Below are 18,788 nucleotides of genomic sequence, written 5' to 3'. Positions count from 1 at the left end.
TTCACCTTTAGACCAATCAGAAAAAGCGGTGAACTAAAAAAATAGAAAAAAGTGAAGAATTATTTCAAATGCTTATAAAACTCATATTGGTAAATAAACACAACAAACGAAATGAATATGATTGATTCGGGATTTAATTTTCTCCTGTTTAACATCAAAAACATCAAAATATTTTTTTGCAGCAAAAAAAAAATAAATTGATACAGCTTTTAATTTTTTTTTCACGCTCAAAAAGGTTAATGATGAGACAAAATTAATAAAAAAAGATGAACAAAACAAACAGTAGCCGTGTTAATCAGATTCCATAGGGATCGATTTTAGATAATACTTTGAAAAGTGAAAAAGTATTTAAATTTTATTCACGCTACAGGGGCGGGTTCCAAGTTGAAATGATTTTCAACTGAATATATGTTGCAGCACACTAAATAATACGGGCACTAAAAGTTGGTTTGTTAACAAAAGAAAATGGACAAAAACAAAGGAAAATGACAAAAATTAAAAGAAAATGTTTAACTCTTCCAAGTTGTAATATAACAAAGAAAAAACCAGGGATTAATTCGTTATTTGATATGTTTTAATTGAAATTCGATTATCGGAGCTTTGCAGCCATTTTGGGAAAAATAGACCTGGATTTTTGTTATTTTAACTCCATATTTTGATAAAAAGGTTAAGTTATCAAAACATCATAAGCAGAAACATAAATTTCCTCAGACTATCAGTGGGTACAAAAATGTAGGAATCAAGACAATGTATCATTTTACTGAGACACAAAAGCTTTTACATATGGTTGATCATTACGTTTCCCAAGAAACAACAAATACAGTTAGTGTGTTTGATTAAAACAACAAACAAACAAAGAAATAATCAAGCGTTATTTCATATTCGGATATTTAAGCACTTCTTTGGGAAGAACAACAAAAGTCCGAGTCTGAGCATCTAATTTGAAAATTGTATTATCGTATCCGCTCCGACCATTGTTTATGAATTCAAAGGCGATTGTTTGGAGATGAAACCGTGGACCATTTAAACTGACTCCCCGTGGACCATTATTGTAATAGGTTTGTACAATAAATGTAATTTTTCACGAGTTGTTCACGCTATAGAAGACCCAAAATTTCTTTATGGCGGCCGGATGCCTACGTTTGAAGATGTACCGAAATTCGATACCCAAAACGTCCCAAATGGGGTTTGGAATATCTAAAAGGGGGCATCTGCCCTCCTTTTCTCGCTGAATTCGCCCAAGGGCTTTTGATGTGGGAAGGTGCTTTCAAAATAAACATATCAAAAATCATTGACAACCCTTTTCTTTTTCCTCATTGGTTTGGAGCTGTGATTTTAGGAGACTGGAAAATGGAGTCTGGAAGTTTTTCCACGACTTAGCTAACTGTTCTGGCCAGAAAGGTGGGAAGAGCTTCGGATGCTGGATGGTTTTGCACATGCTAAATTGGATAAAACGAGCTGTGTATGATATAATCGAGCCCTAATCAAAAACACTTGAAAAAACCTCATTTTCTAAAAAAACTCAAGTCATATAGCCAAAATTGCTTTTTTCCGAAAATCTATCAAGCCTAAATTTATACTTTTATTGCTTTTATTTTTTTTGCTCACGGCAGGGGCGGATCTAGGATTTTTTTCTAAGTCGACCAAGTTGACTTTTCGAGCTCTCCCAAAGCACTGTTTTGTCCTTATTTTAGCCAAATTTTCTGAGCCGCAGGCGAAATTTTGAAAAAACAGGCCAAAAATAGCGTTTTTAGGCACATTTTGGAAAATTTTGACCAAAACATTGCGTTTTTTCGGCGCGCGCTCCCTCCTAAAAATTAGTATATAATGGCGCCACAGGCGCCTTTTGAAAATTTTTAGGGTCCATCACCAAAAATGGATATCTCAAAATAGTACAAAGAGGGACTCTTTGGGTCGGCAGGTGGTCGAATCCCTGAGTTTGTTTTTATCAATTCTTTGGAAAATTAATTATAATCCAAATAAATTAAACTGAAATGGAATTTTTGTTCCGATCAATTCAAAAACGAGAAGGAGTTTTGTATTCGGATGTATTTTGGTTTTTTCTTTTTTTTGTTTTCCCGCAAAGTCAGCTAACACAAATAATTATAAGAGAGAGTTCAGTGATATATAATTTTAAAGCCTATCCAGTCGTGATTTAAACAAAACTTTGTAATAAGTTTCAGAAAAATTTCCAGATTGTAAGAAAAATTGGTTTGAATTTTTTTGATTTTTCGTCTAATTATTTCGCGTGAGCGAGCAGGCTTACAATATTTTGTTTAACTATCTTAAAAGCATTCAATTGCTAAACTTAAGCAACAAAAACGTAGTTTTAGTCGCCAAAAAGCTATAGTTTAGCGCATTTTTTAAACAAAAACGCCAAAAATTCAAAAAAAACTGCAATAAACGTTGAAATTTTTTTTGAAAATCTTTTGGATTTTTTTAGTCATTTTTTATCAAAAGTATTTTGCAGTTTGCTTTTTTCACTATGAGTGTCGAATATGCCTAAGCTCTGGTTTTTCGCTCATATCCTTTTCTCACACCATGCAGAAGAAAATTACAATTTTTTGAATTTTTTTTTTATGATTATGGTCGGAATATTGTGCTAGCTGCACATTAACCGGCTATCCTTTTTTCCGATTTGCTTTTGTTTTGTATCAAGCAAATGTTCACCGATTTCCCCTTTACACCCCTTCAATGTTTCAATGTTTGCCCCCTTACTGCTGAACGTTAACCCTTTTGTCGCTTACCCCTGCAACCTCCCACCAGAACCAACACCCCCAATGCATTATAATTCGTACAAGCGTTTCGACAAATTTTTGAGTCAAATTATTGAAAATGCAACTCCAATTCCCCCGAAGTATCTAAATAAACTTAAAAAAAAGGTTGAAAGCAACTTTATTGTGTAGCATTAAATGAGTAAAATCAAAACTGCGCAGAAAAAAGTGAATTGAACAACAGATAACCAACTTTAGTTAAAAACGTGTAAACGACTCTGTGTGCATTGAAACTTGCATCTTAAAAAAGAGGAAAAAAATCAGTTGTAATGGAGGTTTCTTGACTTTATATATGAAAGTGGAAAAATCATTTAAAAATGATTTGCAACGGATTTTAATGCTTCATTAGATATTGAAAAAATAATCTATTTTTAATTGATGGTAATCGACTTTTTAAAAATCAAACTTCATCGATATTCAATCTTAAAATTCCAGTGCGTGTTTTTGAAAAATGTTGGGAAAAAACTTACGTTTGAAGTAATTGTTTCTCCTCAGCAAATCAATAATCATCAGAAAAAAAAAACGTCGGAAAGGATCAATCAATCAAATGATACAACATCAAAATTTAATCAAGTTTTTATTTGAAAAGAAATCTTGCATTATAGGTTATTAGAGCAGAGCAATCATCTGAGAATAAAAATTGATAATTTTTTTCTGTAAAATGGTAACAAATTCTAATTTGTTTGAAAACGATCCACAATTTTTACTGACTTTTTTTGTTGTGCTTTTTTCTATTATTCTTAAACCTCCGTTTTTGAAACGAAAAGCAAGCGCAATCGAATTTAAACCTTGCCATTTCTATTAATTTTTCAGATTCATTTTTAGTCAAAACCTTCTCAAATTTTGTAGTTAGTTGAAAAGTGTTTTTGGAACGCTGCAAAAAATATTGATTAGTTTTATTAGTTTTTAAAATTGCAGTTTCGCGAGACTTTTGGTACTGCCAGTTAAGGTGCCCTATACTCAGACCTCGCTTTTTTGCTATAGAACAAATAAAAGCGATTAACAAAATAGTTTTCAACGAAAAAAATCATCGGCCCTATACAATTCAGAAGTCACATGCGCACATCTAAAAGTTAACCTTTAAAGTCCGATGCATAAGCTCTTTTTACTTCGGTGCGTCGAAATATTTTGACTTCAATTTCTGAGTACTTGATCCTGATTTTCTACAAGAATTAATTGAAACATATTTACTCGGTATGCTTTTGGCTGTGGAGGGGCGTAAAAAAGTTCCAAAATGAGTTTTGAGCGCTATTTAGCTATCACTAATGCTTCAGTCTATGGAACGTTCAGAATTTTTATGGAATGTTCATTATTTGGCAGTACTTCAAGATAGCCATTTTGGCTAATTGGTCTTTAAAGGTTTTAAGGGTGCCTTGATGCAAAAAGACGTTATTTTAAATAAGTGTCTTCGTATAAACAACCCTGAATCTTCAAAAGTCTATGGAACGTTCAGGATTTTTTTAACATTCATCAATTGGAGCATTTTCACGACAACCATTTTGCCTAACTAGTCTGTAAAACTTTTAAAGGCGCCTTCACGCCAACATACCTTGTTTTAAAAAAGTCTCTTTCTTATAAACTAATGAAGCTTTTCATCAAGCCGATTTAAAAGTTGGAAATGTGGACGACATACAGATCATAGAAATCTGTTTGGTAATTTACAGTGTTTTTACTACTAATATGGCCTAGAATGACAGCCCGTAGAATTTATTCAATCTCATTGAACACGAGGCATAATTCTGCGCACAGCTGAAGGAAACTCTTACTCACTATTAATTTGGTACATCGTTTTTACAGCGCCAATCGATTTTAGTTCCGATTTTTTTTTGTTTTTTTTTGTTCCGAAATGAAGAAAAACTTGTGCTCAGGCGTTTTTTTTTCTCCAGACAAATTTTGAACTTTTTACCATCATTTTTGAAGCAACTTAAATAAATCGAAAGGTAATGTTGTTTTGATTTAAAAAAATTCATCATATATTTTGAGGGGTGGTAGGTCAATATATCAATGTATCAGTAAACCGAAAACTGTCGCACCAGATCAGTAAACCAAAACTTCATGATTCAATTACGTAATCACATCAGCTAAAAACTGAGATTTTTACAGTATGACAATTTTGTTCATCAAAACAAAAATTGAATCAAAAACTGAAACAAAGTTCCCATGAGTCCCGTAGTTTTAAAATTTTTGTTCTAGCTCAGAGTTAAATTATTCTATGAAACTTTACTTCCGCATTTAATCTAATTATTACGTAATTCGGTTTACTGATGTGGTAATTTACAGTCACATCGGTTTACTGTACGCACCCCGTTATTAGGGTCTAAAGATTGCCAATTTGACCAGTGGCAATGGGATAATTAACGCGCCGTATATTTTGTGCTAATAACGCGCAAGCGAAAATTTTATCCGTCTAAGAAATTGTTCTAGATTGATATGAGTATGCTTTTTGGTCTATTTATTAATTCATTATATGCAAAATATATCACTTTGTACTTTACATAGCGTGAGCGGGTTGATTTTCAAAAACTTTTACTCAAAAGTTTTTGAATAGCTTTCGGTCTTTTGAAAATTTTCTTTAACTTTTCAAGCAAACAGTACTCCATAGACCTTCAAATGCAGTCGGAACCCTCTTGGCTTCACCCTGATACGAGTAGTCTTGTTTTGAATATCAGTGATGCTTATTGTCACGTATATATCTCATGATGCCAGCACTTTTAAAAAAGACTTTTCTCGAAACACTCAGTAAACACAAACTGTTGTCGAAAAAGCAAAGTTTTCAGCTAAATTTTACCAAGCTGCCTTTTCGGTCAGAAAATTACCTGTGGCGCATCTGTTATAAAAAATCTGTTTTTTCTTAGTTTTTCGAAACTTGAGCCAACCTTCGTAAGTGTTAATGCGGAGAATGTAGGCGCTGATTTATGTGATATCAATTTCAATTTTGTTTCAGTCTCTTTGGTCAAATTCAAATCAAATCCGTCAATTCAGTTTTTTTTGCGATTTCAAATTTTGTTAGGGTCCGTGAAACTAATCAAAAATGATTGTCAAAAAAATTGAATTAAAGTTTCTGATTTGAATTAGGTCTTTATACACGTTACCAAACAAATGCAATTTAGTTCTTTGCCGAACAATTGCGAGTTGGTTAAAGCTATCAATTTACTTATCAGTCCATTTACAGAAATCTTCTTGTAGATAAAAATCTGTTTCTTTCAATATGTTAATTTTTTCTTTGGACGAGCATTATATTTGTTAATAAATCATAACCATAACCGTGATTATCCCTCGTATCTGATGTCAAATGTGGAAGTTTTAAAAAAATATTAATACGGATGTCAGCATGATTTGATGTGATAATGACCGCAGATGGCATAGATTTTTCCCTCTGTCGTCAAAGTCGAGAACATTCCCGTCCTTTTCTAAATTGTTTGCAGATCCGTTACTTTGTATATTGCCTCCAGGTGGATCCTCGATTGCTTCATCCCCTAAATATAATCAATCTAAGAAACTTAGTATTTTCGTTCATTTTTTTTCTAGCCGAATACGGAAACTTAATGTTGAAATAGCTCTTTTCAAAATGGAATACTGCATTGCATGCGCCAAAAAACTTTGTTTTTTATAACTAAACAAAAACGAAAAAAAAAACGGATCAAAGATTTCCTCGAGGTGGAATTCAGTTAAACTGATTTTCCTGAACACCATACAGACACTGTCGTGCCAAAAAATCAATCTGATTTGTTTAACTGTTTAATATGTCAAACTAGTAGATATTATTAGTAGATATTGGCGCTATGAACGATATCCCGAAAAAACTAGAATAGAATTGCACCAAATAAGAACCATTTGTTTGTCAATATCTCAACTTTCTGAGGGGTTTGGGGAAAACCTTAATCCGCTTTCTGAGCCCGAAAAGATTTTTTTTTCAACAACTTGCCATATTATTTTGCGGCTTATTCAAAAATCAAAACTAGCCAACTGACAGTTGGAAAAGAAACATGAACGCAAAGAAATAGAAAAACTGAATTGTTTTTTTTTTTGAAAAATCTCAACCAAGAAAAAAAAAGAAAAAATAGATAGCCATAAGCTTTGAACTTCTAGAACAAGTTAAGAATGACAATTTTCTCATGTAAATAACTCAATTTGAGAAAAATGGATCAATAATTAAAAATTTTTTTCGCTGGGAAATCTGATACTTAAATACCCTTTTTATAATTAGAAATCAACACGTTTTGCTGTTGGATAGTGGAGTTTGCCTTCCTTTCATCAAATGAAACCAATTGAACTTGAAAAAAAAAAATCAAAAATCAAACCGCGAAAAACCAAAACTCAGCGTGAACACATTTTGAGACAAAACAGAAAAAGTTTTCCTGATAACAAAACAGAAAAAGTCACCAAAACCTATATAAGAACGCACCACGTCCATAACTGTTAACCACCGTTTCAGTAATGTAGTTCTTTGACCCGTACTAACAAAAAATAGATTGCAATCAATTTAATACAAATACGATGGCTAAGACTAGGAAAATTGGTTTGAATCCATTTGAAACTATTTTGTTTTTCTCAAAAACACATCAAGAAAAATTAGTATTCAATCGAGTTTACGTCGATTTAGAATCTTTTGTAAATCAGTTCTTAATTATTTTGTAGCTTTTTTGGAATTACTTTTATACCGATCTTAGAAACATTAAAATTGCTTTAAATAGATTAAAATTGAATTTTTTTTCCAGTTTTTTTGCATGTTTTACACAGCTTTTTATCAGATTTTATCGATAATCGAACAACATAAAAATTTGAAAAAAAATCTAACACATGCTTTTCGCGATAATTTCTTGCCTGAAACAAACTATGACTATAATAAAACGAGCTTGCAATTGAGGACAAAACGTTTTTGCGATTAGGCGGTTCAACAACATGTCAATTTCATTTGTTGCCACACTTCATTGGTTTGTTTGTCAACTTGGAAATTTCCACACAGTCTAGTCTCGTCGTTTATAATACATTCGTACCAAAAACAGTTAAACTTCAGTTCGGTTATTCCAAGAGCACCAAAATCGACTCTTTGAGGCAAACTTCCGAGGACAAACTTATCAACCATAAAGTTAATCATAAAGATAATCACGTGGTAAAATATGAGCCCCTTGGCCGGCATCGACTCTTGCAATGTAGAGCATTAAATTCGGATGAAACTTGTGATCGAACTCTGATATGGGATCTCTCTAACTATCCCCCTTCTATGGTACCGAATAAAGAGTTTCCACCCATTTAAAGACTATTTTATTCACCGAAAAAACGCATGTAATTTCTAGCCAGTGGCACAACATCAGTTTTTCAAGAAAAAAAAGATACAGCTCCTTTGCTTGTCCTTTACCGTGCTGATAAATCGGCCAAACCTTGTTAACAACATTCAAACTTTGTACCTCTTAACAAATTCTCTGCTTTGGTAATAGAGAGGAAAGATTTAAAGAGATCCCTGATAAGATTGGGTATGTAAATGCTTGTTGTATCTTGACTGGTCATTTCAGAAAAGAGGACTAAATCTGGAGTCGCTCCTCCGTCTGTTAGCCTGAACTCTCGGACAAAATATATTATCCCAAATCAAGCTGCCAACTGGTTTACACCAACTTTTATGAGCGACTGCTTATTAGCAAACCAGGCTCAAAATTCCAAAAATATAAGAATCTTTTCAGCGACATTAAAACTCAAGACCAAAATTATTGAATTTTTTCAACGAAAAACTTCTCTCCTCGGTTTTTTCAATTTCGTTAGTGCAATTTTGAATTTTTGATTTCTGTTGTTGTTTCATCGACTTTGAGATTAAACTTATCTCGAGTCACCGAAACTACAGCACTCCTTGTATCAGTTCATATATACTAAGTTATACAGTTACTTCTGTAATTTGGCCCTAATCACGGGCAAAGAAGATACCATTATGATATTACAACGGAGAGCATTAGTGCAATGAAGAGCCATTATAGAGACTGGAATTTCCGTGCTTGCTTGGTGGTACAAAATTGAGCATGTCTCGCATTGGATCGTGTTTATCTTACGCTTCTGTTCGCACTACCACAGAGGTAGTTACTAGTGCTTTTCGTTTTATGGTTCGTTTTATTGGTTCAAAGACGTTGGGTATTTTCAAAAACTAGCAAGCAATGGAGAGTGACCAGGCGTCGTACGAGGCTGCTCTTGCAGAGGATCGTTCAAGTCGGAAACTTATCAAATATTTAAAATCTGTTAGAAAAAGGCAAGATCGATAATTAAGATTTTTGTCTCTGGGAAATCTGATACTTAAATACCCTTTTTATAATTAGAAATCAACACGTTTTGCTGTTGGATAGTGGAGTTTGCCTTCCTTTCATCAAATGAAACCAATTGAACTTGAAAAAAAAAAATCAAAAATCAAACCGCGAAAAACCAAAACTCAGCGTGAGACAAAACAGAAAAAGTTTTCCTGATAACAAAACAGAAAAAGTCACCAAAACCTATATAAGAACGCACCACGTCCATAACTGTTAACCACCGTTTCAGTAATGTAGTTCTTTGACCCGTACTAACAAAAAATAGATTGCAATCAATTTAATACAAATACGATGGCTAAGACTAGGAAAATTGGTTTGAATCCATTTGAAATTAATTTTGATTTTCTCAAAAATACATCAAGAAAAATTAGTTTTCAATCGAGTTTATATCGATTTAGAATCTTTTGTAAATTAGTTCTAAATTATTTTGTAGCTTTTTTGAAATTACTTTTATACGGATTTTAGAAACATTAAAATTGATTTGAATAGATTAAAATTGATTTTTTCCCTGTTTTGTATAATTTTTTTTGCATGTTTTACACAGCTTTTTATCAGATTTTATCGATAATCGAACAATAAAAAAGTTGAAAAAAAATCTAGCATATGCTTTTCGCGATAATGTTTTGCCTGAAACAAACTATGACTATAACAAAACGATCTTGCAATTGAGGACAAAACGTTTTTGTGACTAGGTGGTTCAACAACATGTCAATTTCATTTGTTGCCACACTTCATTGGTTTGTTTGTCAACTTGGAATTTTCCACACAGTCTAGTCTCGTCGTTTATAATACATTCGTACCAAAACCAGTTAAAATTCAGTTCGGTCATTCCAAGAGCACCAAAGTCGACTCTTGGAGGCAAACTTCCGATGACAAATTTATCAAACTTGCTTACCCCATAAAGATAATCACGTGGTAAAATATGAGCCCCTTGGCCGGCGTCGACTCTTGCAATGTAGAGCATTAAATTCAGATGAAACTTGTGATCGAACTCTGATATGGTATCTCTTTAACTATCCCCCTTCTATGGTATCTAATAAAGAGTTTCCACCCATTTAAAAAATATTTTATTCAACCGAAAAAGCGCATGTAATTTCTAGCCAATGTCACAACATCAGTTTTTCAAGAAAAAAAAAGATACAGCTCCTTTGCTTCTCCTTTCCCATGCGGACAAATCTGCCAAACCTTGTTAAGCACATTCGGACTTTGTACCTCTTAACAAATCCTCTGCTTTGGCAATAGAGGGGAAAAATTTAAAGAGATCCCTGATAAGATTGGGTATGTTAATGCTTTTGTTGTATCTTGACTGGTCATTTCAGAAAAGAGGACTAAATCTGGAGTCCCTCACCCGTCTGTTAGCCTGAACTCTCAGACAAGACGTGTTATCACAAATCAAGCTGCCAACTACTTTACACCAACTTTTTATGAGCAACTGCTTATTAGCAAACCAGGCTCAAAACTCCAAAAACATAAGAATCCTTTCAGCGACAGTGAAACTCAAGAACATAATTATTGAATTTTTTCAACGAAAAACTCCTCTCCTCGGTTTTTCCAATTTCGTTAATGCAATTTTGAATTTTTGATTTCTGTTGTTGTTTCATCGACTTTGAGATTAAACTTATCACGAGTCACCGAAACTACAGCACTCCTTGTATCAGTTCATATATACTTAGTTTTCTAGTTACTTCTGTAATTTGGCCATAATAACGGGCAAAAAAGATACCATTATAATATTACAACAAAGAGCATTATTGCAATGAAGAGCAATTATAGAGGCTGGAATTTTCGTGCTTGCTTGGTGGTACAAAATTGAGCATGTCTCGCATTGGATCGTGTTTACCTTACGCTTTTGTTCGCACTACCACAGAGGTACTTACTAGTGCTTTTCGTTTTATGGTTCGTTTTATTGGTTCAAAGACGTTGTGTATTTTCAAAAACTAGCAAGCAATGGAGAGTGACCAAGCGTCGTACGAGGCTGCTCTTGCAGAGGATCATTCAAGTCGGAAACTTATCAAATGATTCAAATCTGTTAGAAAAAGGCAAGATCAATAAATAAGATTTTTTTTCGCTGGGAAATCTGATACTTAAAAACCCTTTTTATAATTAAAAATCAACACGTTTTGCTGTTGGATAGTGGAGTTTGCCTTTCTTTCATCAAATGAAATCAATTGAACTTGAAAAAAATCAAAAATCAAACACCGAAAAACCAAAACTCAGCTTGAACACATTTAGATACGTTTTCCTGATATTAAAACAGAAAAAATCACCAAAACCTATATAAGAACGCACCACGTCCATATGTGTTAACCACCGAGATTTCAGTGATGTAGTTCTTTGACCCGTACTAACAAAAAATGGATTGCAATCGATTTAATACAAATACGATGGCAAAGACTTAGAAAATTGGTTTGAATCGATTAAAAATTATTTTTGTTTTTCTCTAAATTACATCAAGAAAAATTATTTTCAATCGAGTTTATATCGATTTAGAATCTTTTATAAATCAGTTCTAAGTTACTTTGTAGCTTTTTGAATTACTTTTGCAAGGATTTTAGAAACATTAAAATTGATTTAAAAGGATTAAATTTGATTTTATCAAGTTTTTTTTATAATTTTTTTTGCATGTTTTATACAGCTTTTTATCAGATTTTATCGATAACCGAACAAGAGAAAGTTGAAAAAAGTCTAACATATGCTTTTCGCGATAATGTTTTGCCTGAAAAAAACTATGACTATAATAAAACGATCTTGCAGTTGAGGACAAAACGTTTTTTGACTAGGTGGTTCAACAACATGTCAATTTCAACGACAACAGATAAGCGCAAAAAATATCAAAATGTTTTTTTAAAAGTATTGAATCGTGATCGACTTGAAAATAATGAAATTATGAAAACAAAACGGGATATTTTTGGTGTGATTAATTTTTTAGTGTGTTTTTTTTGAGACACGCACACGCTATTTTAAGTACATAGTGTTATTTTAAGCATAAAATAACGTTATATTTAGAGCAACTAGCATGTGTCAATTCAATTTGAAATGATTTTTAAGCCGGATTAAAACGCGGCTCGAGTGCCGATAACACGAAGTATATCACGCGTTGAATATCCCAATTGGTCAAAATAGCAATTTTCAAACTTTCTTAATTTCGTGAAACAATTACACAAATAAATTATATTTCTTAGAATGAGCTCGGGACATCAATTGTTTTAAGATGATAAGCCAAAACTTTGTCACAAATGGCTAGTTAAAAAGTCGAAACTTAACTAAAAAGCGTTTCCGGTTGTTTGCACCTCTTATTCGAGAACGTAATTTACCTACAATCAGCAATCGATTTGAGTTTTACGTGCACAGTTTTCAACTCTAGTCTGAAAAAAACGGTGAAAAAATGCCCGTTGTTCATTAACGTATGAAAAATTTTTACTGAACTGATTTGCTGAATGTTAGTTTTTGAAAATATTTTTTGAAAATTGAGATAACCTGGTGACTTTATTGGATCGAGAAGGTTAGTGGGTCCTTCTTCAGATTGTTTCGACCCAACTTTAGATTCTCTCAGCTGAAATTTGGCAGTTCCGTTTTTATAACAGGATTGAGCAACTTGGTGTTTTGTATCACATATGACATAACCGGCAAAATCATCTGCAAACTGTTGATCCGACACTCCATCATACATTCGAGGGCAATCATAAGTACACTTAACCACCTGAAGATTTTTTGGTTCATCTTTATTTTCACAGCGCTGGATTACTCTGTCTTTTTTAGAATGTAAGCCATAAAACTGCAGAAAACATAATTGACAGATTCTTGAATTTTTGATTTGATGACATTTCATTTGTTGCCACACTTCATTGGTTTGTTTGTCAACTTGGAAATTGCCACACAGTTTAGTCTCGTCGTTTATAATACATTCGTACCAAAACCAGTTAAATTTCAGTTCGGTTATTCCAAGAGCTCCAAAGTCGACTCTTTGAGGCAAACTTCCGAGGACAAATTTATCAAACTTGCTTACTCCATAAAGATAATCACGTGGTAAAATATGAGCCCCTTGGCCGGCGTCGACTCTTGCAATGTAGAGCATTAAATTCGGATGAAACTTGTGATCGAACTCTGATATGGGATCTCTTTAACTATCCCCCTTCTATGGTACCTAATAAAGAGTTTCCACCCATTTAAAGACTATTTTATTCAACCGAAAAAGCGCATGTAATTTCTAGCCAGTGTCACAACATCAGTTTTTCAAGAAAAAAAAGATACAGCTCCTTTGCTTGTCCTTTCCCGTGCGGATAAATCGGCCAAACCTTGTTAAGCACATTCGAACTTTGTACCTCTTAAAAAATCCTCTGCTTTGGCAATAGAGAGGCAACATTTAAAGAGATCCCTGATAAGATTGGGTATGTAAATACTTTTGTTGTATCTTGACTGGTCGTTTCAGAAAAGAGGACTAAATCTGGCGTCCCTCCTCCGTCTGTTAGCCTGAACTCTCGGACAAGATATATTATCACAAATCAAGCTGCCAACTGGTTTACACCAACTTATTAGCAAACCAGGCTCAAAACTCCAAAAACTTAAGATTTTGTTGAGCGACATGACACTAAAGAATAAAATTATTGGATTTTTTCAACGAAAAACTACTCTCCTCGGTTTTTCCAATTTCATTAGTGCAATTTTGAATGTTTGATTTCTGTTGTTAGTAGTATTGTATCGTGTCCCGGATCCTAAAGGGGGGGGGGGGGGGGGGTCCTTCCTAAGGGGGGGGGGGGTCCTCACGTAAAGCAAAATCCTAGAAAAGGGGTCCTTAAATATTTGGAGGACCCTCATCCTAGGATTTTGTGAACGAAAGAAATTTTCCACCCAAAAAGCAGAAGACCCCCTACTTAGGATCTTGCCAAGTTTAGCTTAACAACAAGGGTCACGCTACAAAATTCTTTCTAATTCCAAATTTTGGGGTCCTAATTATTGGTCCTGGTTAATTATATGAATCATATTAATTGTTATATTTGTTTCGGCCAAATGAACTTTCGACCTAGTTGAAATTGGTTAGTGAAAGTGGAATTGACTTTTATGGTATATAATAAAAATTCGCCGGCGATTTTGGCAGCGTAGCTCAACTGTTGACAGCAGTAAGCTAATTCCTTAACTTGACCTATATTTTATGGTGAAAAGGCACTAAATTGAAATTACTCTCCAAAGGCGGCGGCCGTTTCTGGGCAAAATATACCAAATGATAAATTTGTCAAATTTTGAAATAAGAAAAATGAAATTAGAGGGAACTTGGTGTACTGAAGATATTGATAATGAACATTTACAATTAAGAGTGTTTTCAACCGCAGAAAAAAACTCATTTTTCAAATTTAGTAATGAACGCTACGTCGTCTTCCTCGAAAGGGCAAAGGAAATTTCAAAGAAAGAATACGAGTTAATTTTCAAAGAACAATTTTATTTGAGTGAGCTTCAACAAATCTCTTGGTGCATTTCTACAAAACAAAAGTATGGTACTGTGAGCGATTTGAATATTGCTGATTATGAAAACGTATTCGACTATTCCTTTGACTTTAACTCAATATGGGTTGATAAAGACTTGGAGAGAAAAATCCGTCTATGTTTCAACAAGCTATCAAAATACAAAAAACATCCGGGTGTTTATTTAATTATTTACCACCGTTATCTTAATGAGTCTAAATGGTATCTACAAGGTCACTTTTATTTCTACTGGCTTGAAATTCAGCAGGTTGGAGAGGTTTTGGAAAAAAATAAACAATGAAATTGCAAAAAAAGCAGAGTAACTCCTATTGATTTAAAAATAATTCACGAAATTTATACGTCTTCGAAACAAACTTATCCTGATAATTTTAACCAACGCAACTATTTTCTAGCTGCATGTTCTCTGTTTTTTGTTAGTTCTGATAACCTTAACTACGACATTTTAATTAAATTGAGACCTTTTGGTGGCTTGATTGGTATTGATAACTCTTCCTTGGACAAATACTTCAAAAATTCGAAAATTTTACGATTGCACGCTATTTTGCACGATGCGGCCGGATTTATACACGAATTTTATCAACAGGGTCCCACGTACTGTTACATGTTCCCCTGGAACTGTGACAACAGCTTATTGGAACATTTGAGTGGAATAGCGTTCTGCCTTTTCATTAAGTTGAAAAAACCAGAAATTTATCTTTACTAGAATGCTAGGCGAGAGATCAGTTGTGCTTGACGTGGAAGGCTTTCGTTCCAAGAAAAACGCCTTTGTGGTTAAAGAATTAGCAATAACAACTTCAGACTACAGCGACCGACTCATTTTTTTTAAGTCCAGTGAATTTCAAATACCACCAAAGCTCGAACAAAAAGCTTACAACTGGTTAACGAATTATTTACACGGTCTCCATTGGGAAAACGGTGATTACCTTTACGTAAACGTGAATCAAATACTTCAGAGTTTTGTGTTGAGAAATCCCAGTGCCGTTTTTTACGCTAAAGGAAAAGAAAAGACAGAATGTTTGGCCAAGTACTTGGACCGAAAGGTTGAAAACCTAGATGATTTGGGCTGTCCTCGGGTTGAAAACTTATTTTTCAAAAATTATCTAAGTTGCATTAGACATATACCTCATTACAACTCCAGGAATCATTGTGCCCTGAAAAAAAGCAAGGTTTTTTATGATTGGTTGAAAAATGAACAACAGCGAGAGATCAGCGAAACTGGAGACATACCTATCACCAAATTCAATGCTTTGTGCGTGGATGACTCCAGAGGGTGATATTAAAATTTCATTAACAAGAATAGAGCGTAATGATTGCAGCGGCCAAATTGTACAGAGGAAGGAGCAAATAATAATTTCCGAAGAAGAGTTGTCTACCTTAAAGAGATTTTTTCCAGTTATTGATCAATTTGTTTACTTCCAGAGATTCAAGTTTATCAGAAATGTTAGCCAGCAAGCGAGGAGTATATCTTCCCGAACTAGTTTTAGTACCCAATTGTCAACCAGGAGTTCAGATGGATCTAAACAGCAGTGAATTGCCAGATGAGATTAAGAGGATAGTGAAAGAGGATACTGTGAAGAAAATAATGTACTATGAAAAAACTGCAAATGTCCCAGCAAATTTTGTTCTAGAACTGCATGACATAAATGATAGAGACTTCACACGTTATGAAATTTTGTACTGTTCATAATACTAATTCAATTTATTGTTTTTTTACAAGCTTCATTTACAGTGAGAAAAAGTCTAACACAGTCTGTAGAAAAAATCAGATCTCAAATGTCAGACACAGCAACTGCAGTAGATGAACCTGACGCGACATTAGCAACAGAGTTTGTTTATAACGAGACAAACAGTGAAAAATAATCATGGAAGTTTTGTAACAATGTAACTTTGCCAAGGTCTGAAGTAGTTTTTGTTGCGCAAATGGTAGTAATTCTAATTTTATTAACTTTCTGCATTCTCAAACTTTCTGTCACTAAATTAAGTTGCGAAGAAACTTCAGTTTGGTTTCCGATTTAATCCGGATTGGTTGGTTATGTATTACCAAATCCGAGGATATGAATAAAAGGAGTGATACTTCGACAAGAGTTTTCATGGCGATAGTGGGACCCTCAGGATCCGGGAAAACTGAGTTAATTTTCAAAATTTTGATGGGAAATACTTTTTACCCTAAATTTGGAACCGTTCTAAATCTTTACAAAAAGATACAACCTGCATTCTCAGAAAAAGTGTCTTCTCACGAAGTAAATGTGAAGTTCATGAAATTCAACGGATTCGAATCTTGAAATTTAGAAAATGTTCTTCTAGTTTTCGATGATTCATGTGAAGACCTCTATAATGACAAGGAGTTTGTTAGATTAGCGACAGCAGGTAGACATAGAGGGATAGATGTAATATATGTTAAGCATAAGTTGTTTCAACAAAGTCGATGGTCGCGTACGATTGATTTGAATACTTCACACATCATTCTGTTCAAATCGCCTCGTGACGTTCAGCAACTAGATCTTTTAGGAAGACAATTGAATGTATCAAAATTTTTGAGAAGCTGTTACGAATTAGCTACCCGAGACTCTTTTGGACATCTTCTAATCGACTTGGACCCCCGCACATCAGATTGTTTGAGATATTGTTCAAATATCATACGGCCTGGGCCAACAGTTTTTTATTTACCCTTATCTAAAGCAGAAACTACTCCAATCACAAATGAAAAAGAAAAACGTATCTACTCTGCGGCATATGGAACAACTGAAACCTGACCAATTAAGACGATTAATTAGAAAAACTTCCAATCGCGAGATCATAACACTGATTTGTGAATGTTTGCTCAATGTAGTCAATGGAAACGTACCCGTTAAAATCGCAAATATCGAACAATTTGAGACAGCATACAAATACTTAATCACTCCAAAAACTAGTGTTGTCAAAAAACGTGCGCTTATACTGAGTAAAGAAGGTTTTCATTTAGTGCGGCAAATACTTTATTTTTGTTACAAGTACCTCACAACTTAATCATGACTGCTGAAGAATTCGTTCTAATTCCGAAACACTTATATATAAAAGAGCAGCCACATGCTGCACGTGTTCTTCACAATAATGCTATTAAAGATAAAAACGCTCAACTATCCTACCTTAACCGGCTTAGACCCCAATTACCTCCTCAAACTAGTAAGACTACTGCAACGAAGGGAACATTTACGGAAAATGCTGCTGAGCCCCAACAAGAACAGCTTGAACTGTTAACGGACGATGAAGAAGTAAAGGTCGAACGTGATAAAGATGAAATATTAGAAGAGAAAAACGAATGTCAGACCGAAAGTAATTTGGGACAGTTACAGGTTTTAGAGGGAAAAAAATATATTAGAGGAAAAACCATACTTGAAATCATAAAAAAATCAGAAAGAGTAACCATAAACCATGACAATGAGGTGATATATGTGAATAAAGTACCAAAACGATTTAAAGCTGCAATATTTTTAGACGACATACAACAACCAACAAAAAAACTACATAACCCGGCGTTCATTATCATTTTAACTGCTCTCAACTTGAATGAAAAGCTGGTAATAAATCGAAATGACAAACACGCGGTTCAGTCAGCGTCTTTTAACGCTCAAGAGAAACGAGAACCCGGGCCCTCAAGAACACGCGCAACATCCCCCGCTTGGCAGGGAAGAAGTAGTCCAAACCTTAAGAGAAGTAAAAAACAAAAAAGAAAAAGCCTTAGCGACAATAGAAAAACCCGAAAACAAAAACGTGAAAAAGAGTCAGAAGAAGGCTCTGACTCGTACGGAACGCCCTATAACGATTCAGATTCTCCAACGTCAGAAAAGACGAAGGCGAAAACAAAACAATGGGAAAATTACCAAGATTGAAGAAAAATTGTTGAAAACAAAATACAGTGACAAAGGTCCCGCGTTATTTGGTAGTGTGAACAACTTGATAAAAGCAACCAATTTGTCGCAAAATAAAGTTAAACATTTCCCTCATACTGAACCTGCTTACACGAAACATCGAACTGTGATCCGAAAACGCCGCGACTCAAGGTCATAGTTTACGATATCGACGAAATCTGGTCATTAGATCTGGCCTTTGTTGATAAACTTGCCCAGTACAACCATGATGTTAAGTATCTGCTTGTTTCAGCTGACTGCATGTGCCGCTATCTCACAGTGCAACCCTTGAAAATAAAGTATGCTACTACAATAGCAGAAGCGTTCAAACTAATGATAACGACAAAACAACCGAAAAAAGT

The 18,788-nt window shown here is 34.2% G+C and overlaps 1 protein-coding gene across 1 annotated transcript in view; it reads right to left on the bottom strand.

The window, feature by feature from the left end:
- Positions 1-5,860: 5,860 nt before the first annotated feature.
- The window catches only part of LOC134852852 (uncharacterized), a 33,721-nt gene continuing 20,793 nt past the window's right edge, over positions 5,861-18,788 (bottom strand). The window contains exons 3-5 of the mRNA XM_063868685.1: positions 13,443-13,531; positions 12,539-13,171; positions 5,861-6,250 (exon numbers count right to left, since the gene is read on the bottom strand). Of these exons, the coding sequence (XP_063724755.1) occupies positions 6,078-6,250; positions 12,539-13,171; positions 13,443-13,531 (895 nt within the window). The 3' untranslated portion in view covers positions 5,861-6,077. The remainder of the gene's footprint in view (positions 6,251-12,538; positions 13,172-13,442; positions 13,532-18,788) is intronic.

Source organism: Symsagittifera roscoffensis, chromosome 8, assembly GCF_963678635.1.
Source record: "Symsagittifera roscoffensis chromosome 8, txSymRosc1.1, whole genome shotgun sequence".
In the NCBI taxonomy this organism is placed as follows: domain Eukaryota; kingdom Metazoa; phylum Xenacoelomorpha; order Acoela; family Convolutidae; genus Symsagittifera; species Symsagittifera roscoffensis.
The sequence above is the reverse complement of the archived record's forward strand: the minus strand, read 5'-3'. Positions and strand labels throughout refer to the sequence as shown.